The sequence below is a fragment of the Phyllostomus hastatus genome, unplaced genomic scaffold (assembly GCF_019186645.2).
Source record: "Phyllostomus hastatus isolate PE091 unplaced genomic scaffold, TTU_PhHast_1.1 phas_contig_1, whole genome shotgun sequence".
Lineage (NCBI taxonomy): Eukaryota > Metazoa > Chordata > Mammalia > Chiroptera > Phyllostomidae > Phyllostomus > Phyllostomus hastatus.
This window is the reverse complement of record NW_025333498.1, coordinates 14,128,095-14,151,654: the sequence shown is the minus strand read 5'-3', so window position 1 is coordinate 14,151,654 and position 23,560 is coordinate 14,128,095. Positions and strand designations below refer to the sequence as shown.

At 41.5% G+C, this 23,560-nt stretch overlaps 1 protein-coding gene and 1 long non-coding RNA gene across 2 annotated transcripts in view; one reads left to right on the top strand and one right to left on the bottom strand.

The window, feature by feature from the left end:
• Positions 1-290: 290 nt before the first annotated feature.
• Positions 291-23,560, top strand: part of LOC123815494 — a 34,672-nt gene continuing 11,402 nt past the window's right edge. The window contains exon 1 of the long non-coding RNA XR_006785132.1: positions 291-411. This is a non-coding gene — a long non-coding RNA (uncharacterized LOC123815494). The remainder of the gene's footprint in view (positions 412-23,560) is intronic.
• Positions 17,164-19,991, bottom strand: LOC123815225 (tetratricopeptide repeat protein 30B-like). Its single transcript, XM_045833503.1, has one exon. It carries the CDS (start codon positions 19,796-19,798, stop codon positions 17,801-17,803), a length of 1,998 nt encoding a protein of 665 aa, XP_045689459.1. The 5' UTR covers positions 19,799-19,991; the 3' UTR covers positions 17,164-17,800.

The following is a 23,560-nucleotide window of genomic DNA, read 5'->3' as shown; positions in this document are numbered from 1 at the left end:
CCATAGCTCAGGGTGGCACATACCCCTCTGTTGGTGACGTGTCTTTGAGCATCACATTTTTTATGGGGCTCCTGTAGGTACAAAGTTAAAATGGTTTTCCTCCAGTTAATGCTTCATGTCAGTTTAATTATTAGAGCAGCCAGAGAACCTACAAGGGAAGAGGGCAAAGTGTTCCTGTGCCTTCAGCAGTGGAGGAAAAATCAGGACATTAGCTACTTCGGACTTTTCTCTGAACCTCACAGGGGGTGCAGTTCAAAGATCAAGGTCTTCTCACAGGAAGAAGGCCCTTGGTGGATGTCCACTCTAGCTGAGTCCCAGCTAGCTCTTCAGTCCTCAGCGCACCTTTGCAAAATCTCCACGCCCATCCCAGTCATTCTGCCTGCAGAAACCATCGGGGACTTCGGCAAAATGGTTAGTGGTGCCCCTTGCTGTTTAAACCTCACAAAACATTCAGGGAGGAGGGCTGCTTGTTATGTAGTGAGGGGAGTAGTAGACCTGAAGTCTGCCGGCCAGGCTCATTTTTATTGTTTCTACAAGGGTGAGCTACAGTCATGCACATTATTTTACCTCTTATGTCATGTCTGCCAGTCTTACCACTGGCCATTTTAATGTTCAGGAATGATGCAGTCTAAATTGATACTGAGAAGTATTACCCAAATTTGCAAGATTCTTTTCCTCTTCACTCCCTCCTTCTTCCCTCTCCTCCTTTCCCCCTTGAGGCACTGACCCCCATGTTTTGTGCAGAACACTATTAGGTTTCTTTTCTGCCCTGCCCTGGGTTGAGGTGGTATGGAGGGGCAGGAAGGAGAAGATTGCTAGAATATTAAAAGAGCTTCATTTCCCAGGGTCATTCTCATCCTCCTCTGTCCTTTTGTGTGTGAGGATGGGGTAGGAAGGTTGCCTGTTCTTGCCATAGCTCAAAGGTTTCTGGCTGCAGAAATAATCAAGGGTTGAATTAAATTGCTGTATTTTAGCCACTAGAAAGAACCACTTTCAGCCTCAAAGCAGACCCTGACCTGCAGAAAACAGGTGTGACGGGTCCAGAGAGGTTTGGGCGAGACGCAGTAGAACACAGGGGTTTCTGTTGTTTGCTGCACGTAGGCCTGATTAGGGTCAATGTGGGGGGCTGAGGATAGCAAAAATTTACTCAGGCAACATTTTAAGAAGGACTCGACTGCTTTGAATGTTGGTTCTAAAAGGGTAGCGCATTCTTAGAGCACTCGCACATCAAGGGCGTGGGACTCTGGAGACTGGCGAAGAGACGAAAGGCAAGCTGGGTGGTGTATGATAAGACCTGGGCTGTGACCCGGAGTTTAGAAGGGAGAAAGGACTCCTGATCCTCCTGGAAGGAAAACCACCAGCTGCAGTATGGAATACACAGGGAGAAACAGCTCTTGATGTGTGGGAGGCCACAGCGAAGCATATTTAAAATATTGACCATGGAGCAACAATGTAAGAAATATAGGCAGTATTTTGTGAATGGCCTCACAAAAATGGCCAACCAAAGCCAGTTACCTCATTTCCCAAGCCCAGTACAAAATGAAAATGTGGGGTCCCTTGTTCATAAATTATTAAGGATTTCAAAACAGTGGCAGCAGAGGATTAAGCCAAGCGTGGAGCCCTTCCACGTGCAAAGCCCCGTGTGACTGCACAGCCGCCCATGAAGCTGGCCGTGTGTCTCCACTGGAATCTGAACATGGCAGACCAAACTCTTTTCTGCATTCATTTTACACAGCAATCAGAGAAAAAACTTCGCCTTCTCCACAGGGCACTGATGCCCGCAGGGGGAGCGGTGGGTGGACCTCCCTAGGATCTAGTCTGAACAAAGGTGTCTTCACTCTGCCCTGGAGACTGATTTCCTGCCCCTCTTCCTTCCCTTCCTTTAAGGTGAGAGTGGGGAGAGGGGAGTCCTCTCAAGCTGTCTGCCGGTATCTGCCAGGTCTGGAGGCGCCTTGGCTCTCTGAAAAGGTTTCCCTTATGCTTTCCCACCTCCCTCTGTCTTAGCAAACACATAGCTCTTTAACAGATTCTGAGTATTTTGGAGGGCAAGTTCTGTGGGCTTTTATTAGATATATACTGTAATTCCAAACTGTGATTACGTGATGTCTGGCTTTCCCTGAACTCAAATTTAATATCCTGAAAAATGGGAAGCTTTATTGCAAGGTTGAAGTACACCAGCAGTGGGGGCCCCGGGGCTGAGTGCCCGTGGGCCTGCTCATCGCTTTCCTTCCACCCCTTGGAATCCCTGGCTGGCCACGGCCTGATGCTTGTTAACCTCTGCTTTGCCTTTTAGATGGACTTTTTTGTCCTCTTGAATTATGTTTTATTATACATACTTATAAAAAAAATTTAAAAAGACAAATCATTTATAATTTTACAACCGTAGTACTGTTTTTTTTTTCATTTTCTGCATTCTCTTGTTGTCCTGGATTACACTCATATTTCTAATTGTTGCATTCATAATGGAGTTACAATGTTTTGTTCTATAGTTGAATTTTAATCCCTTCTATTCTTGCAAAGGTAAAACACATTTATAAACTTAAAGAAGATGGATGAACAAAAAAGTGAAAAAGAAGTCTTAGAATTGCCTTCAAATGGAAGCCAAAGCAATAGTCACTGAGGCAGAGAGCCTGTGAAGGTAGCTGAAGTGATTTTATTTTTTATTTTTTTAATCTTTCAATTTATTTTTTATTAGTTACCTGGTTTTGTGCCTTTACTTTACCAAACAAGAAACTGAGACCCAGAGTTAAATGACCTGTCACACAACTTCTAGTGACAGTCACAACTAAACAGGCAGCAAATGGCTTAAAAAAACAACAACAACAAAAACATAAGCTAAGTAGTCCCGATTTCCGCACTAGTATCGTAAGTTCTTTGAGTGTCTGTCCTTCGTTTGTGATATGGGAGTTGGAACAGACGCTCTTAAAAATTCTTTCAACTCTAAAACCTTGAATCCAACTGGAAAGGAATACAATTGGACCCTTGCCTAGTCAGCCCAGAACTACTACGCACATAATGAAAAATGTGGTAATGATTAGAACATCCCCTGTTTTATTTAACAAGATGGGTTGTAGAGCGGCTTGGCAGAGCCCTGGAAAACTCAGACCGGACCTGGGACTGCATGCGACAGACAGCACAGCGGCTGCGGGACTGGTCCGCAGGCCAGCCGGTGCCTCTCGACCTCAGCCCGAAGGAAAACCGTGGCGTGTTAAGCAAACAAAGGGTTTGCCAACCCTGTTTCGCAGCGCAGTGAGCCTTGCAAAACACTTTCTGGGCAGAGCGAGGCCCCCTCTACTGGCAGGATTCCTCCTTCTCCCAGAAGTCAGGACTTGTTGGGTTTGTGAGAAATGAGAGAGAGAGAGAGAGAGAGAGAGAGAGGGAGGGAGGGAGGAAGGAAGGAAGGAAGGAAGGAAGGAACCAGGAGAAGAATGGATTCCAATTGTGAGGGGACAAGAAGCAGTATCTACTCTGAAATCTCAACTTTTCAGACAAAGAAATAGATTTATGATGTTTAAACTTGTTTTCTCAGAAACTTGCTATGCAACATTCTTCCGAGGAAACTTTCGCACTAGGTGGCAAAAACATCTCTGCACTAAAACCTGAAGTTTGCTTTCTGAAAACGGAAGGGCCTAGACAAGTACTTACTGAATCAGCAATGGGTAAAAAACCTGCTTTTGCTCAGGGAAGAGTAGGGTTCTCCCACCCCTCATGTGAAATCCTGTGTCCCACTTGCCTGAACCACGATTTCTTAAACTCTGTCATCCAGGTATCACCGACAGGCTTCTTGCCATAGCCAAGTACTCTTATCATTTTTGTTTCAATTGAGTCATTTTTAAAAAATTTTAGTCTCATCCCATGCAATAGCATCTGTGAAATTTTAGGTCTGAAGTCTCATGTATGTTATGTGTGTATATACATGCACTCAATAAAATCAATACATGGCTATTTAAAACTGTTCTGTGTGCCAGTTAAATTCATCCGATATAATTATCGCATGTGCTCACCATGCTTTAGAAAACACTGAGGTAAATATACCCCACGTGTAAGTCATGTAAATATAGTGGTCATAATTTCATTTTTCTGTTAAAGGTGAGTTGTTTATTGCTTTTCTTCACCTGGTCCCTCCCTTGTGCCTTATTCTCTGTCTTGACGTCTTTCTTCGTCCCCCCCAACCCCGCACCCCTTCACAGTCCTCGGGTACAGTCAGGACGTTTCCTTTCCCCCAGCGAGCGGAGGGAGACTTGCTCCCCTGCCCACCGGGGACTGGCCTCGTCTGACTCTGAGCTCCAGGAAACCATATGGAAACAAACTGGTATTCGACAGAACGAATAAAAAGACCTTTGTGTTCTTGTCTTTTTCTAGGAATTGGGGCTTGAGAAATATTGAAAAGTGATGTTATTTCTATTTCATCCTTATGGTCAGCTTCTCTGAGGAAATGGCACATAAACACAGAAAGTCCAATTTATAAAAACACATTTACGAAATTACTCCTTGAGGAATAGAATGGAGAGTCTGTTTTGGTTGGGGCACTGCGCAGGTTGTGATACCTGTAGGGGAGAATGGAGATGAGAAAAAGGCTGATGTTCATGAAAGCTTTTTCCTTATTAAACATTCCTGTGGAATTAATTCAAGCTTTGCTTCTTCAGAAATAAAGGCGACCATTATGCATTTATTGCTGGGTGAATACATTCAATTCCCCAGTAGTTATAACTTGGTGCCACTGTGAACCCCACATTAAATACAGTGGATTATCAGTGTTGAAGCTAATTTGTAAAAGATCAGTTTTAAAACCTCCTGTCTTTATAATCTATTTTTTGTTCAATTTATTGTATCATCTCTGTTGACTCTTAATGAGATGTGAATAAAGAGGTTTTTGATAAAAAGTATTTATACATTTAAGCATCTTCGGAACTAAAGGGCTCAGAAAGAGTTGCTTCAAATGTATAGTTTTTTTTAATAACAAGAATTGCACTTCATAAAGTTAGAAAGTTCTTCAAAAAGAAAGAATTTCAGTGAGTCAATTTTCATTTTGGTAACATTTGCATAGTAGTTTTAAAATCATGTGGAAAATTATTACAAAATAGGCAATGATAAGCCAAACATAAATGAACACTACAGTTACAGCAATGAAATTCTATATACCTTATTATTCTGGGAAAATGCAAGCAAATACAATCCTAACAACAGTTGACCTTTAAAACAGTAAGAGACTCGCGCCCCGTGGGGCGGAAGGGGCGCTCCGCATGTGCTGCGGCTCTCCGAGGGGTCCTTTCTGATGGCAAACAGATGGAAACCCCGGAGAGAGGCAGGTTTCTGCTGCGACAATCAGAGGGCTACACTGTGCCTTTCAAGTGACATCAGTCAGGAAATCAGTGACTGGAGTTTCAGATTTCATAGAAGGATTTTGTTTTGCTTTTTGTAGGCCCAAAGATGGCAGGAGGCGGCAATAAATTCCATCTTAGAATCTCTCCTGGTAAATGTTTAAAGAGACTGTATGGGTAAATCAGCTGTCCCAGTCCTCCCATGTGATGTGGACCATCCGGTTTGGGTGTGAATTTCTTTCCTCGTTCTTCGCGAGAACCGATGTAAGGCAACGGCTCAGAATTAAGTTGGGCCTGATATGTGAAATCCAGGTATCACTGAAAGCTTCACTAAATAAACAAACAAACACTTCAGGTATCACTAAAAGCTTCACTAAATAAACAAACAAACACTTCAGGTATCACTAAAAGCTTCACTAAATAAACAAACAAACACTTCAGGTATCACTAAAAGCTTCACTAAATAAACAAACAAACACTTCAGTTCTGGAGACTCCCCACAACACTGCATCCAACAACAGTGTTGTGGGGATTCTCCAGAACTGAAGTGTTTGTTTGTTTATTTATTTAGTGAAGCTTTTTCTATACGCAGGTTTATAGCTGGAAAGGGCCAGAACCGAAATAGCACAGTACAGAGGTTAGCATTTCTCCCTGGAGAGGAGATTCTGTTGCCTTACTTCGACATTTGGGTTCCCTATGCATGAATAAATGCTGCTGTTGTTTTCATTTTTACTTTTATTTTTCTATCATTATTGAGCTTTTTTTACTGAAACGACCTTCCAGGAATGTGAAGGAAATTCTAAAACTGAGGAATATATTTTCCGTATGAATCACTCTACACATTGGTGTTTATCTTGTGGTTTTGCCAAGAAGCAGTGAGCAACGCTTAGACCTAGGGCAGCTCACTTGCGCAGAGCAGTTCCATCCTCCATGTACTTCTACATAAGTGAGTGCTCCCGCAACAGAGAAGGCGTACCCGATCTCATGAGCCGCTGCTGCAATTTCAAATGCCTGGAAGAGCAGCTAATACAAATGAAGTCAAGGTTTCAAGCAATGTCTTTACCAAGATCAGCTGACTTTGTCATATTTGTTAGAACTGACAGAGTAATGCAGGAAAGTGGATGATTAGAGTGTTGGGAATAGGCACAAGATTTCATTTCCTCCTTGGCAACACTCAAAATGCATGACTTTAGTAGGGTGAGGGTGGTCTGGGTGCTCTTAGACACAAGTAACAGAAAAATCTGACTCGAACCCCTTTGAGCAATAATTGATTTTTTTTCCCTTTTACAGGAGACCCAGAGGTAGGTCAGACTCTTCGGTAGCTAATAACAGTGGCTCAAAGATGTCACTGAAGGCTTAAGTTCTTTTTCTTTGATATCTTCAGAGTCACCTTCACCCTTAGGTTGATTTCTGTCATGGTCACAAGATGGTGGCAGCAGATTCACAGGTCACCTATGCCCAGAACAAGAAAGAGTTCTTATATTCTTAAAATTTTTTTAGAGGTGAAGAAAGCTTTCTTATCAGCCTTTCCAAGTAGCCTTCTCCTGCCCGGGTAAAGATGGGGTCACATGCTTACTCCTAAATCAAGAAGGGATAATGACAATAGGTTTAGACCAGTGGGGCTCAACCTTGGCTGCATGTTGAAAGTTGAGAGAAATGCTGACACCTGGGTGCCACCTGCAGCGATCCTGGTATGCAGCCTGGGGCAGCGAGGGGTTCAAAAGCTCCTCAGGTGATTCTAATGTGCACCTGAGCATGAATTTAGACCAAACATTTAGGCCTGGGGGTGGAGAAGGGTTGGGAATGCATAGTGGATTATAGACCACTATACCCATTGAATAGTGTTACATTTTCAAGGTAAATTTAAAAAGATGTATGTGCAGGTGTAAATGCATGTGTGGGATTGGGGCCAGGTTTGTGGGGATCTGTACTTACAAGGAGACCAAATTTGAGTGTGGTCCATGTTAGGAGAACACATTGGATGCATCCAAAGCCAATAAAAACCATTTATGAGGGTGGTTATGATAATGCATGTACAGAGTTACTTTTGACTTCAGCAGAGCACAATAAACTAAAAAGTAATGTTAAGTGATACAAATCTTTGAAGGAAAAAAGTCTGAGAACATTCTTAAATTCTGGAAACCCTCTTTAAAAGGTTTCCACTATCAAATTTCAAAGCTTCTAAGATACTTCAGTATTTTTCAAATTCCTTTCTTGAAAGCCAAGTATTTCTTAAGAATTTTTGGATGCATGATAGTAAAAAAAAAGGTTTATAAAGAAGTTTTACTGGTTAAAAAGCTGCATATGAACAACAGAATACTCCAGACTAAAATGGCTTAAAATTATTCAAGTGCACTGATATTTTTCTATTTACTCATTTTTAATAATTTCTTTAGGTTGGGTATCAGGATCATTTCATTCCCAAACAGAGCGCGCCCTACCTCCCATGCCCTGTATGCATCCTTCGTGTGGTCACTGTTATGTTTGTATAGAACCGTGGTTATCAACCTTGACTACACAATTACAATTATCTGGGGAGACTTTTAAGAAACTGATCCCTCCGGCCCTGACTGGTGTGGTTCAGTGGGTTGGGCATCCTCTTCTGAACTGAAATAAGGTCGCTAAGTTTGATGCTTGGTCAGGGCACACGCCTGGGTTGTGGGCCAGGTCCCTGGTTGGGAGTGTGCAAGAGGCAGCAGATTGATGTTTCTCTTCAGCACATTGATCTTTCTTTCCCTCTCTTTCTCCCTTCCTTCTTCTCTCTCTAACAATAAGTAAAATCTTTAAAAAAAAACACACTGATCCCTATCTTCTACTCCCATCTCCATAAATTAAAAAGAAGCTTTAGGGTTAGGGACCAGGCATCTCTCTTTTTGAAAACTTTACCAGCTGATTCTGATGTAGAGTGTTGATTGAAAGTTATAAATACAAAGAGAGGAAAAAAGAAGGTAGATATCAGAGACTCAGTCTGTTCTCTTGTTCTTAGCTGGCCTTTAATTTTTCCTCCCCAAGATCTAAGCTAAACTGAGTAACCTATCTCATGGAAGAGTGTAAGCATTTAATATCTTGGCTCAAATGGACTTTGCAAGTAAAAGTAAAGCTTTATGAAGCTTCGAAAGACTCTGGTAACACTGGAAATTCTTGTGTAAGCAGCTGGCCCTCTACTGTGATTTCTGAATAAGTACCTTGTATGTACCTTTTGCACTTGAGTTGCAGAGAAGGCTTCTGACAGCTGTTTTTACTCTGGTTGGTGGCAAGAGCCCGTCGTGGAGAGAATAACATCAGTAACTTAAGGAAGGATCATAAAGAGTGATTTTTAAGAAAGAAGTGATGAGACAACAGGTGGGTCAGTGACCTCTGTCTTCAGCCCAGACTCACCACAGCTAAATCAGTGCCTGTTGCAGATAATGTGTGGTGGCTACTCAAGGTCCTGCAGCACGCTTTTAAAAACTGTAATATGATTTAGGCTAGCCGAGGAATGTGCTTACTAAGTGTATTTGGGAAAAGCCTAATAACCCACAAATTAAATAATTAGCAGCAACAGAAGTAGTGCCAGTCATAGCAATGGAAAAAAAAGAATTGCTTAGCATTGACAGAGTCAGAACAATGTGGAAAAACCTAAGGGGTGGAATATGGAAAGTGGAAAGAGCATGGAAATCGAGCTGGAAGCCCTAGATTTTTGATCCTAGATTAGTGGCTTTGCCACTATTTGGCAAATCATGTTAATCCCTGAGCCTCAGTTTTATGATTTAAGTCTGACAGGGGTGTCCAACCTTTTGGCATCTCTAGGCCACACTGGAAGAAGAAGAGTTGTCTTGGGCCACACATTAAATACACAAACACTAACGAAAACTGATAAGCAACACTAAGATTTTAAGCAAATTTAGGATTTTGTGTTGGGCCACATTCATAGCCATCCTGGGCCGCATGTGGCTCACAGGCTGCGGGTTGGAACCCCTTGAAAGAAACGAGTGAGCTAGTTTAAGCCCTTGGCTTACTGTTGCAGGTATATTCCCAGTATTGTAATACCAAACTTGTACTTTAAAAAATCTATTTAAGCCTTGGTTGATGTGGCTCAGTGGGTTCAGCACCGACCTGCAAACCAAAGGGTCACTGGTTCAATTCCCAGTCAGGGACATGCCTGGGTTGAGGGCCAGGTTCCGAGCCAGGGGTGTGCGAGAGGCAACAGATTGGTGTGTGTCTCATGCATTGATGTTTCTCTCCTTTTCTTTCTCCTTTCCTTCTCTCTATCTCTAAAAACAAACAAATAAACAAACAAACAAACAAACAAAAAATCTTTAAAAAACACTGATAGCTTCCTTAGTTTCTGAAAGGGGCTAATGATCACTTTCGGCATCTTGGGCAAATCATGGATAACTCAGCTCCGTTCTTCGGCTTTTTGTCAGCACATTCATTAAATGTCATGACTCAGCACAACCACGTCACATGAACTACAGAAAAAGCTTTACCTTTCCTAGTAAACACACAAAATAATGGCACTCCTTGGCATATGTGGGTAGCTGGTATTTCATTGTACAATAACAGAATCTTTTAGCAAAGTGTTTATGTTATGACTCAATTCCTGAAGCTTTCTTTTGCTTTGCACTGTCAGGGTGTGACCATCTCTTGCTATAAAGATAGTATTTCCTGACTTAAAGAAGGACTAAACATCATATATTCGCCAAAGTAGACATTCTCCTTTGCATACGTGGAGTGAATAAGCTACAGGAGATGGCTTTGGGGGTTTGAAACAAGTGGGACGAAGAGGTGGAGTCACAGAATGGCCTTTGACCTTATGCAGCAGAGACAGAAACACTAAGCCATTTATTTCCTGGTGAGTCTGTGTGGACACTCTGTGGATGTACTTTGTACAACAGTTGTCATGAGTGCTGGTGACACCTTTAGTCCTGTGCCCTTTATCGTGAGCATTTTGTTCTTGTACTAAAATAATTGGAAATGGGATAATAACAGTAAACAATGCTTTCTCGCACACCCTCCTGGAGCCCTGTGTGCACAGCACAATTTTAGCCATTTGTGTTTCTGAACTAGGTATCTCGTTTTTGATGATGTGTTTAATTTCACACAAGTGCAAATTTCATTTTTGAACAAAGGACATGGACTCACTTTACATGTTCACCTAAAAATGTTCATCATCAGGTTATTGGCAGTCCTACTTAAACAAACAAATGCTTATCTTTCCTACTAGGTTATATAGAACTCTCTATTGTCTAATAATTTTTCTAATATATACACATTATGATATTACAGACAGGATTTCAGTATGTGATAGATCAATCTTGGCCCAAATCCAAGGGAGATGATTCAATTAAACAATCAAAACATCCTCAATTTATCGTGGATTATAGTATAAAGTAATCGCCTTGAAAAGACTCCCCTCTCCCCCCAGAAGAATATAAAATAATACCACATTATACCAATGACTAATTAATTAATTATCATCTGGCTAATGCCTGGCCGTGCTATTTAATATAAAATGATTATGGATACAAAAAAAGCAAGTGTCCTTTAGAGTTAACAGCATATTTAATTTCCAATGCTGCAGAACATTTCAAATGATAAAAATCTTTAAAGTTTCAGTCACTGTTTTTCTTTCGAGGTCAAAGAGTTTAATATAAAAAAAGATAGAGGTTAAGTATAAAAATAAAGCTCATTGTATTCTACAAATTGTATGGATCCAGTGCTTTTGGTGAGTACTTTTAAAATTTCTCTCGATTTACCAATTTGAGAGTCACTTTTAATGGGTAAATATTATCTTGATTTGCAAAAATGTGGTTAAATGATTTCTAAAGTCACTCTGACAATAAGAGTGCCATCTTACCAGACACTTACTGCTAAAAGGTAAGTTTTATGCAGTTTTTATGCCTGCCTGTGGTTTCAACTTCCAGCTCTCAGAGAAGTGCCCCTATAATTGGCAAAGGAAGGGAGGGGGTGGTAAGGTAGGTAGATTTTTCCTGTCTTATCTTGTGATACATTCTGCAGCAGTAACACTGCTATCTTCTAAATAGATCTTTTGAAGGCAGAAAAAGGAAACACCCAGAGACAAAGCTGTGTAAACTAGGGACTGCCTTCTCATTCTCTGTGGCTTTGTCCTCTTGGAGAGTCTGCAGGACCTGTCTTCCTGGCATTAGATAAAGACACAGGCATGAGGACTGACGTGTGATTTGGTGAGTTAGTTGCAGAAGTAGCTCTGGCATCTGTTACTTCCACTCTGTCATCCATTACTTCTGTTAATGGCAGCAGACATTGGATTAACTACCGAGACGTGGGGTTGAAGGAGATCCAAGGTGGGTTGTGAAGTGAATCACATAGGTAAAGCTCCATTTCATCTTCATCTCACCTGTTCCTCGGTTCCCAGATTCCTGGCAGGCTGGCAGCTGGAGGTCTTCACCGCAGGGGCAGGAGAGGCTCCAATTATGTTAAGAACAAGTGATTTAAAAATGCACATTACAATAGCCTGAATATATGTCATTTTTGTACATTATTTTTGGGAAGAATTAAAAGCAAATATTCCGCCCTGCCTGGCGTAGCTCAGTGGATTGTGCGCGGGCTGCAAACCAAAGTGTCGCTGGTTTGATTCCCAGTCAGGGCACATGCCTAGGTTGCAGGCCACAGCCCCCAGCAACCACACATTGATGTTTCTCTCTCTTTCTCCTTCCCTTCCCTCTCTAAAAATAAATAAATAAAATCTTTAAAAAAAAGAAATATTCCTTCCTACCAAAATATGAATTCTTTCCAGAAAACATCTAGCCATGTAATATGAAAAATAGAGACATTTATTGTAGAAGATACAAGATACAAGAAACACTGTACATAGGACAATGACACCTCAGTACTCTTCAAAGTAGGCACCTTGGGATCTCACATAGTTCTCCCAATTGCCATCAAGCTACCCTGTTATATTTTCCAGAATCTCATCAATGGTCTGAAATCTCTTCCCTTTCAAAGGTGATTTTAGTTTTGGAGAAGCCAGAAGTTGTAGGGTACCAAATATGAGCTGTAGCGGGGCTGAGTCACCTGGATGATTTGATGTTTTCCCTAAAAACTCTGCACGAGATGTGATGTATGAGTGAGTGTATTGTGATGAAGCTGCCAATCACCAATTGCCCATAGCTGCGGCCTTCTGAATCATCTAAATAGTCTCCATGGAGAAATATTCAAGCTTAACACAAAATTTGATGCAGATTCATTGCTCTATTTGCTCAGTCATTTTGAATGCGAAGGCCATACAGTACACATGCTCACTCAACAGCGTCTACTGCCCCCACTGACTAGTACAGAGAAGTCACCATTGTTCACACATACGCATTCCAGTCCACTTTCCTTGGCTGCCAGGTTATATCAATGTCGAATAAACCATTCTCGTTATATTAACAATGGCTGGACTTTTTCTGGACTGACCTCATTGTATATACATTAGCAGATAACCTAAAAGGGAATGTTAATAGAATTAAGTAATTTCTAAATATTCCCCAATTTTAAACTTATATACAACCATAGCAGAGAACGAGGACTACCTTATATACATTCGTAGCTTGATTTGTGAGCAAAATTTCCAAGTAAAAAGGGTAAAAATCCAAATATCCTACTAGTAATCAATATGTTATATATAGCATCCAACAATAAGATAACAACTAACATTCACCTTAGGAGTTAACATTTACTTAGGCCAAAATACAAAAAACATTCACTTGAAATTCAATGATATATTTCATTTTCTAACTGACTTGTTTATATATCCAGGTTATAAAAGAAGGTAATGTTCTTCTACATGGCTTACACAAGATCAGCTGTTGCAACTGGAAGTTACCATTAAGAATATCTTGTAGTTCAAGTGACTCTGAGGCCTCAAGTGATAAATTAATTTCTTTAAAATTTTCTCTTTGTTTATTGTTGTTCAAGTACAATTGGTTCTATTTCCTCCCCAGCCACTCCCACCCACCCCAGCCATCTCCACCTCCCACCCTCGATCCTTCCCCCCTTTGGCTTTGTCCATGGGTCCTTTATATATGTTCCTTGATGACCCTTCCCTCTTCCCTCCCTGTTATCCCCCCACCTCTGGTTACTGTCAGTTTGTTCTTTATTTCAATGTCTCTGGTTACATTTTGCTTGCTCATTTGTTTTATTCATGAGGTTCCACTTATAGGTGAGATCATGTGGTATTTGTCTTTCACCATCTGGCTTATTTCACTTAGCATAATGCTCTCCAGTTCTATTCATGCTGTTGCAAAGGGTAGAAGCTCCTTCTTTTTTTCTGCTGTGCAGTATTCTATTATGTAAATGTACCGTTTTTTTGATCCACTCATTCACTGATGGGCCCCACTTAGGTTTGCTTCCAACACTTGGCTATTGTAAATGTGCTGCTATGAACTTTGGGGTGCATTGGTTCTTTTGAACTGGTGTTTTAGGATTCTTAGGGTATAATCCCAGCAGTGAGATTGCTGGTTCAGAGGGCAGTTCCATTTTTAATTTTCTGAGGAAATTCCATACTGTTTTCTACAGTGGCTGTACCAGTCTGCATTCCCACCAACAGTGTACTAGGGTTCCCGTTTCTCCACAGCCTCTCCAGCACTTGTTTGTTGATTTGGTTATGATGGCCATTCTGACTGATGAGAAGTGGTATCTCATTGTGGTTTTAATTTGCATCTCTCTGATGGCTAGTGATGCTGAGCACCCTTTCATATGTCTCTGGGCCCTCTGTATGCCCTCCTTGGAGAACTATCTGTTGAGATCCTTTGCCCATTTTTAATTAGGTTGTTTGTCTTCCTGGAGTAGAGGCATGTGAATTCTTTATATATTTTGGAGATCAAAGCCTTGTCTGAGGTATCATTTGCAAATATATTTTCCCATACAGTTGGTTCCTTTTTCATTTTGCTTATGTTTTCTTCAGCCATGCAGGAGCTTTTTATTTTGATGAAATCCCATTTGCTTATTCTTTCCTTTATGTCCCTTGCTCTAGGGGACATATTGGCAAAATATTGCTATATGGAATATCTGAGATATTTTCTCCCTATGTTTTCCTCTCGGACTTTTATGGTGTCTTGACTTATATTTAAGTCTTTTATCCATCTTGAGTCTATTATTTGACTGTGAAGGGTTTGAAACTCACACCTTAGTATTTTCATTGTCAGTTCAGTGTTATTTTTCCCCAGTTGATCATATTAGAAAGCATCCAAACTTGATATTTATCAGTATTCACAAGGAGACACAACCAAAAATGAAAGATGAAGGGAAATGCTGATTATAAAACTAAAGACCAATCAATCAGCCAAATTACAGAGAAAAATTAAGCCACAGATTGGATTTCAGAACCTGAAAAGAAAAACATTATCATCTGTTTAATACCTGTACTTCTTAAAGAGCTTGGACCAAGGGTGCAAATTCTGTTTCATTTAGTCTTTCATTAAAGGACTAAAAAAAATGGAATGGAGGCATACAGTCCAGGCCAGAATTGCTCTTACTGGAAGCACAGTCGTCTTAAAATGGCACAATGAACCTGTCTTTGTTGATTGAGAAATGGACCAGCCAATGGGCTAGCAATAGGAGCAATGCAAAAGTTCATTGGCTCAGGACACACTCGTTTTTACAGCCTAAAGATGAATATAAACTGCTATTTAGCATTACTTGCTTTAATAAAGATTTCACTGGGCAATATTTGCATGAGGGCAAGATATGGTTGGTGACAGTTACTGGCAGAGAAAAACACAAACTGATTTAGCTCATACTACATGAGCTAACTCTTCTTAATTAAATGGGAAACTTTCTCAAAACAAATACTTGTTATTACTATTGTACAAAGTTCAATATATAACAAATGTAAGATGCCAAGGATAATATAGATTTTAAAAAGGTGTGAAATATAAGTAACAAAACGAAAAACCATTATGAGACATGACTACATATTCCATCCCATAATCTCCTAAATCAAAGCTTTTAACTGTCTGAATTTATGTGTGACTGTATTCTTTCTAATATGCATTCTTCCTTCTAGAGGTTGTTCAATAACAGCAGATGTGTTCCTGCCACAAGGTCACAGTGTTCTAGAAACTGAATGCATTCTTGAATAACAGTGTCATGACAATAATTGTGTGTTTACACATGTTTTCTAATAAGGACTAAAAGCATCTTTTTCAGTAGATTTTCCCCCACTCAGTAGCTGCTCCACCAGGCTCCTGGCCCCGGGAAGATCGCCCTCGTTGTACTTGATGGCAGCTTGCAGACGGAGGACACGGCTGTGGTAGGCGGGGTTGTCCAAGAGGAGGGAGGCCGCCCAGGTGGCCTCCGGATAAAGGCAGGCCTTGTACAGGGCCTGGGCCTGGTACAGGCGGTACTGCTCCAGCTCCGGGTGCAGCTGGCTCAGCTGCTCATAGCACTTGGCGGCCAGCGCGAACTCCTGCAGGCGGTACTAGCAGTAGCCCAGCAGCGACAGGCCGGCGCGGCTCCTCGGGATCCGCTGGAGCTCTCCGCCCAGCAGCTGCACCACTTTGGCGGCGTAGCGGGAATCGCGGATGAGCTGGTACACCACCGTGGTTAACTCCCAGCCGGGGATCTGCGTTCTGCCCAGCCATGGTTGCTGTGCGTCCTACTTACCAAGGCAACAAACTAACCAGAAACGGAAGATTTTCTCTACATGCTCCCTAAGTGAATTTGTAGTAGAAGCCGTTAGGATTGGAAAGGAATCACCTAAGGACTGTACTTTTTAAACAAAGGGAACATATCCTTCAATATGCAGCATATAAACTCATATTCAAAAATCCCTTTAGATATTCCTCCAAATATGGGATGATCACTATCAACTAGGTAAATGGTAGTAGCTTGGATAATACAGATTAAAAGTTGCATAAATCGGAGACCATGCATTAGCATTCACAATGCTAATTCCAAATTCTTGAACAGATATGATAGCATTTCAGCACCCAAAGATGTCTTGCTATAGAGGAGGTATTCTGAGCATACTACATCTCAGTATATATATAGCTGTTTCCTGGAAAGAAAAATCAATCATAGCAGGAATTCCCACTGTTTATGGAAAGCTCACAGTTTGAACAACAGAAATCACTGTTTTTATTGTTTGAAAACGTTTGAAATCAGCAATTTCATGATTCAACCTAGTACTTTTGATTTTTTCTAAGCCAGATAGAGTTCAGTTGACAGATATTTTTTTAAAGACTTTATTTATTTATTTCTAGAGAGGGGGAGAAACATCAATATGTAGCTGCCTCTCATGCGCCTCCCACTGGGGATCTGGCCTGCAACCCAGGCATGTGCCTTGACTGGGAATAGAATTGGTGACCCTTTGGTTCACAGGCCCACACTCAATTCACTGAGCTGCACCAGCCAGGGTATAGTTACATTTTTGAAGAGCAAAGGGGTAAGGTGCAGATGAAAAAAAAAAACAGTAAGGCTCTTGTAGCTTATAGAAAATTAAATGCCCAAGCAGAATGAATGGAGTTCATAGTGAAAACTCCAAAACACTATTGAGAGGCTTTTGAATATGAAACGCATTATGAGTCTACCAGTTACAATTTCAGAATTCACTGATAGACCATCCCACCTGTTGTATGAATAAGAGAGGAGGCTGATGGGGTTATTGGAATATACAATATTTTTCCACTTTCAAGAAGGTACAACGTGGAACCAAACTCAAGCATTAATGTATCCTAAATAAAAATACAAGGATGAGAATTAAGAACTGAGGCTAAAGCTGTTATTAATCACTGCTAAAAATCAAATATGGAAAGTCTGATTATATCTTATTTATGTTTGTATATTCAGAATATTAACAAATAGAGCAAAAGAAAACCATGGAAATTTGTCAACCATATTTATTGTCTCCATACCATAGCACCATAATTTTGTTATAGCACAAAGTTTCCCCCTGGGTCTTGCACATTAAAAAACAAATAAAAAAACAACAAAAAGAACTTCACTTAGAACATAAGAAACTTTTGTTAGAAAAAACATTACAACTGTATTGAAAACCTCTGCCAAGACATACTAAAAGCTATGTAAAATGTATGCACTGTAAATTAATGTACTTATAAGGGTTAATGTTGGAGTAGAGCACAATATTCTTGAAGTAATTATTAATGTCCAGACATTCTATTCATTAACTGAGTCCTGAACTTCAGAGTGCCTAGCCGCTGGGTAATGTCAGCTTGTCAATCAGAGTTCCCTCAGGATATAGCAAGCACAAGTATATAAAGAAGAGGGAATATAGGTATTACAGATACTATTAAACACAACTTCCTCATTAATTTTTAAATTTTCATATTCTTCTAGGGTTCAAGTGCCTTTTACTACATTTAATTTCATGAGATTTCTCAGAGAAAAGTTACAGCTAAATTAATTTTTAAAGGATAAAAAAATTCTACAAATGTAAAGAAGCCAAAGGATAAATAAAGAGAATAAAAAATACAGATAACAGAGCCATTATGGTAAATGCCCATTATCAGACATGACTACATATTCCATCCTATAATCTCATAAATCAAAGCTTTCAACTGTCTGGATTCATAAGTGACTGTATTCTTTCCAGTATGCATTCTTTCTTCCTCCAGGGGTTGTTCAATAATGGCAGGTACGTTCCTGCCATAAAGTTCACAGTGTTCCAGAAACTGGACACATTCTTGGATAACACTGTCACGAAGCATGATTGTGTGTTTTGACATGTTTTCTAATAAGGACAGGAAGCATCTTTTGGCATAATACCAGGTATCAGTTCCCAGTTTCTTATTATAAGGTTCCAAGCTTTTGATAACTCGAGAAATCCCAAAGTCATAATTTCCTTTGGCACAGTAAAGTGTTCCTATCACCAAGTTCACAATGCAGAGATGGTAGGTTTTCTTGTCTGGGTCATCATAGGACAGCTGATCTTCCTCCTTTTCGATCTTCCTCATCAACTCCTCGGCTTCTTCATTTTCACTAGTCATAATATACGAAACACAGAGGTTAGCCAGTACGATGGCACTGACACTCAGGATGTTGTCATAATGCTTCTTGACTATGGGCTCATAAAAACCAATGGCTTCTTTGTATTTGTTTTCCTGCATGAACAGAACATGGGCCACATTCAGCTTCCACACATCATGGTCACTGCAGAATTCCACAGACTTGCGAAAGATCTTTTCCACCACTGGGTAATTTTCAAGGTTCCAGTAGATTTTTGCCTGGGCCATCAACACAGGAATATACTTCTCCAGGATGTCATCATATTCATTCACTGCCTTTTTGACAGCTTCGTCATCTCTACTGTGTCTTGCTTCCTGTACTTGTTTGGTGAGTCTCCGGAGCTGTTCAGTCAGCGTCCCTGCTAGCCCATCAAGCCTAATGAAAGCCTCTTCAGGAGCTGTCTGGCAAGTGATCATGGCATCCAAGAAGTCATAGAGATAGGGTGTGAGGAATTTGTAAGTCAAGTGGGCATTCTCTGCCAGGACATCTGCAGCCAGGTCAAAATACTCATACTTACAGTACAGCAGCAACAGGTTGCCAAAGGTCTCTGGGGGGAAGGGGTTCTGTTGGAGCAAAAACTGTAGCTTTTCAAACCCTTCTGTAGGTCTGGCATCCATGTTCATTAGTGCCTGGTTGTGCAGAGTCACAGGGTCCAACTCTTCCTCTGCCCTGGGTGGCATGTCAGTGAGGGTTTCGTGGGCAACCTTATAGTTTTTCAGTTGGTATTCTATGGCTGCCTTGAGGTTGAAGGCTTCCACCAGAGCAGTCTGGTGAAGGACTAAAGTGTTGCCAACACTGTGAACATCGATGCCTTCGGTAGTCATGCCCACACCTAGCTCTGGGTGCTGGCGGATGCCACGCTCAATAATGTCTGCGATATGCTTCAGAGCTGAGGCATACTGTCGACTGCTATAATAGGCCAATGCCAGATTGTAGCAAAGGTCAGGCCGGTAGCCTGAGGCCTGCAGGGCTGCAAAGAACTTGGAACATGCAGCTTGGTACTGCCCCTCCTTGTAGAGCAAACAACCCAGGTTGACTTGGCCATCTGACTCATTCTCACCCCCACTGTCTTCTCCCCCTTCCCCACTCAGTAGCTGCTCCACCAGGCTCCTGGCCCCGGGAAGATCGCCCTCGCTGTACTTGATGGCAGCTTGCAGACGGAGGACATGGCTGTGGTAGGCGGGGTTGTCCAAGAGGAGGAAGGCCACCCGGGTGGCCTCCGGATAAAGGCAGGCCTTGTACAGGGCCTGGGCCTGGTACAGGCGGTACTGCTCCAGCTCCGGGTGCAGCTGGCTCAGCTGCTCATAGCACTCGGCGGCCAGCGCGAACTCCTGCAGGCGGTAGTAGCAGTAGCCCAGCAGCGACAGGCCGGCGCGGCTCCTCGGGATCCGCTGGAGCTCTCCGCCCAGCAGCTGCACCACCTCGGCGTAGCGGGAATCGCGGATGAGCCGGTACACCACCGCAGTGAACTCCCCGTCGGGGATCTGTGTACTACCCAGCCGCGCCATAACCGCCACAGTTGTTGTGCGTCCTAGTTACCTAGGCAACGAGCCTACCGGAAACGGAAAACTGCTTCTCTGGAGATTACTTTGCAACAGAGAGAGTTAGTAATAAAAAGGAATCACTACGTTAGTCTCTCAGTTACCGATTCAGCCCTCGAAGACGGATGGCAGAAGTCATGAATAGCGAAGAGTAAGAGAACCCTACCCGCTAGCTCTGAAACGGAAACTCTACTTCCCGACATGCACCGGTGAAATATACGCAGGCTATTCTGAGTGTGGCCGCCGTGCTTTCTGGGATATGTAGTCTCCGCCAGACTGAGCTATCCGCCTAGCAGACGGGGTTTCCCTGGCTTTTGGTTCCTGTGTACACGAGGGTTGCTGGCTACCAGTTGTATCAGCTAGGTCTCTTAGACAGGAGAGGAAGGTTCATGGTCCCATGTTCTTTGCGTTTATGAGCCTTATACACTATGCGCTGCATGCAAATGGTGTCGTTTCGTATTTTGTTTTTGTAAATGCACGGTCTTGAAAAGGGGGAAAATTTCTTTGGAGTTCCCCTTAGAATTAGAATAGGCTGTTCTTAAGCTGCCTTGAGGGCGCACTCTCAAAAAACCTAATATGCAGAAACCAAGCATCCTTATTTTAGTTGTTTCCACAGGTAATAGTTAGGAAACGGTTTTGTGAATCTTACCTGGTATGGGAGACTTTTAATTTTAGAATCAAGTGTCTCCCAATCCCCTTTTTAATACACAAGAAGTATTACTGAGCAGATGTTGGCCTTTAAACCTGGCTGTTTACTGCCCTGGGTCTTCAAATTTCACTGTAATTAAGAAACCAATCTTCCTTGATCTCCCTACTTCTCCACTGACTTTCCATGATCTGCATTGTCCTGTGTATTGCACAAGATAAATGATGCGTGAATGAAAGCATTTGCTATATATTTAAAGACTTAAGTACAAGTCCTTTATGTGCCTCCTCTATAGTTGTGCTGCCCCTCCATCTCTTCTATTTATACATTTCAGAGCCAGCAACAACTATATATAAGATATGGCACTCGATTAGACTATTTACATATGTTAATGCTAATTTTAATATCCACCCTATATTCTATATATTACAGATAAAGAATCTGTCTACTAGAAAGTTTCAAATAATTTGCTGAAGACCGTTAGGTAGTGACTTTACCATGGTATCCAACAGCTAGTTTCAGTAGGAAATAGTGACTGATGAATACTTTATTTCATATACTTTCTACAGATGAGTTTTTAAGGGCCCAGTGTTTGGTGGCAAGTTGTATGATGGTAGATTAGTGTCTTTTTGTTCTTCTTTAAAAAAACTAACCAGGTTGGTTTGGGCAGTAGAAATTCGATCTTCCGGGCCTGAATTACAGCTGTGAGCAGATGTTAGGAAGTAACTAGTAGGGGTGGTATAGCTCCCAGTCACCTGGAGTAGCTAGGAGGCAAGTTTTGCTGACCTACAATTGCTACTGTTGTAAAACAACTGACTTCATGTACTCATTCAGTCTTTTCCCTTGCTCATAAATTGACAAAGCTGTGTTTTTATGGGTGGAATTACATAGGGAAGCTTCCACTGTGTGAATACCAAGGAAGGGACAACCTACACCTATTTCGGTGGAGTTGAGTGGGGCTCTGGGCCACCTAAATTTCCCCACAGAACACAGCTGATGAGGGTAACCATTACCCTACTTTAATGCTTCTTTCAATACAGTCTCTAGGTGCACCACTTAAGGGCCTTCAATCTAAGGAGGCACATGGATTGAGGAGGGATCTTGGCAAGTGCCACTCAATCATTGAGGATGAGTCGGGGAGAATCTTACTTCTATGGCTGCTTGACTACACTTGTCCCTTGGAAACTCAGGCTCAGTATTTTAAAGTATTTATGTATGAACTGTTACTTTAGGTAAGTTGCTATTAAGTCAAGGTAAGATGATAGACCATGGGAACAGGAAATTGCCTTATATATCTTAGGTCAGTCACTCTGTTTCCAAGAGTTGTATCATGAAAGCATTTACTTTCTAATGGTTCCCTAGAAATAATATGGAAAGTAGAAGGGCTATCTGCTCTGCTGCAAATTTCTCTGATCTCTACAGGCATCAGCTGAGGTTCCCCTCTTTGTGTTGGTACCTATCTGTGAGCACGGCAGCTGGGCGGAGCAGGAGGGAGGCTGGCTGGCTTGAATGTGTTGGCTTGAAAAAAGCAGGACATTCGGCTTAGACAGATGGAGGGCAGGGTCATTTTCAAAATGAAATGAGTGCACAAATCACACTGCGAAATTGGCATGACCAGGACTGCTGCTGTGATGGACTGACTTTTATTTAATCTCTGATAAGCAGTTGGGGATAGATTTGTTTTTTGGAGGGGGGATGGGGGGAAAAGATGGTAAAAGAAGACCCTTTAATTAGTGATAGAAATTCTGGAAATCAATAAATGGGGTGGGATATTCTAAAATGTCATGAAGATCATTTAGTTTCCAATAGAATCTTGAAAATCTGGAGCATATATCAGAAAGAAACTGTAACGTGCCCTTCTAGCAATAAGAAAGCATTTAGTGGTTACAATAAAATGATTTAGTGCATCATTGACAGGAATTAGACTTTGGGAAAATGGTGTTGGATTTTGCTGCATAAGGGGAGGCTTGTTTACCACATAGAAGAATTCCATTCTGTCAAAATATAGAGAAGCTAAAAACATGATGTTTGCTTCTTAACATGCTTATGTTTCTGCCTGCCAAAATGTGAGATCATCAAATTCTATTCGTACACTTAATCTACTTGTCATTCTCTTTTACAACTAGTTGGAAGGTATGTTTTCTTACTTATCCTAGAAATGTGACCACTTCCTATTGATAAACAATGGTAATTTATGAACATCTCAACAACCACAGCTGTGGCCAGACATCTTCCTTAGGAATGGAAAACCTTCTGCAAAACCACTTTCCAGCTGTTATTTCTTTCCCCCTTTCATTCCAGGCCATTTTCTGCAGGACACCCAGTTTGGGCTGCTCAGTTATCTTGTTGCCTCCCATCCCCCATCTTTCAACACAAACAGGGAAGAATAAATTAGTGCCAAATTGGTAATGTAGTTGACTGACTTTCAGGAGCATCTGTTCAATCTTTTAAGACTTTTGGAGAGGTTGTATGTATTCCAAATCAATGCTTGGGAACATTTACACTCAGATGGTGAGACATTTAACCTCATTATGAACTCTTTTTTCCCTGGTAGTTCCAGCTTTATTAATATTTTAATTAGATTTTCTTCTTGGCCATACCTTGTTTTGTATCAAGTACTTTGTATTTGGGGGCTTACGGTGTTATGATCTAAATTAACTTACCAGGGAGATCACAGTAGCATACAGTTTATAAAAGGAATTAGAGAAGGCACAACTGTGGATACTGACATTTAAAAATAACCAACCAACCATCCAAACAAAGAGCTACGCTAGCCCCCCTGTTCAAGTACTTTCTGTACCAGGACCAGGTCCTGATTTGCCTAACTTCCCTCATTAATCTTTACAGCTCTTCTGTGAATTCAGTGATTCTTATTGTTGGTCCCACTTGAAAAGCATGGACTACAAAGCACAAAGAAGCCAGTGGCTGTGGCAGCCAGCGCTGAGGACTGGTGATTGCTCAAGCTGGCCAGTAGGGGCTATGCTGTACCTCTTCCCTCTCACCCCCCCCCCCCACCCCCCGCACCTCCTCTTCAGTCATTTGAATTGGCTTTGGATCATTTGCTGCAGTTTGTTCTAACAGAA

Coding starts and splice junctions, on each gene's coding strand:
- LOC123815225 (XM_045833503.1), bottom strand. CDS start 19,798: ATGGCGCGGCTGGGTAGTACACAGATCCCCGACGGGGAGTTCACTGCG.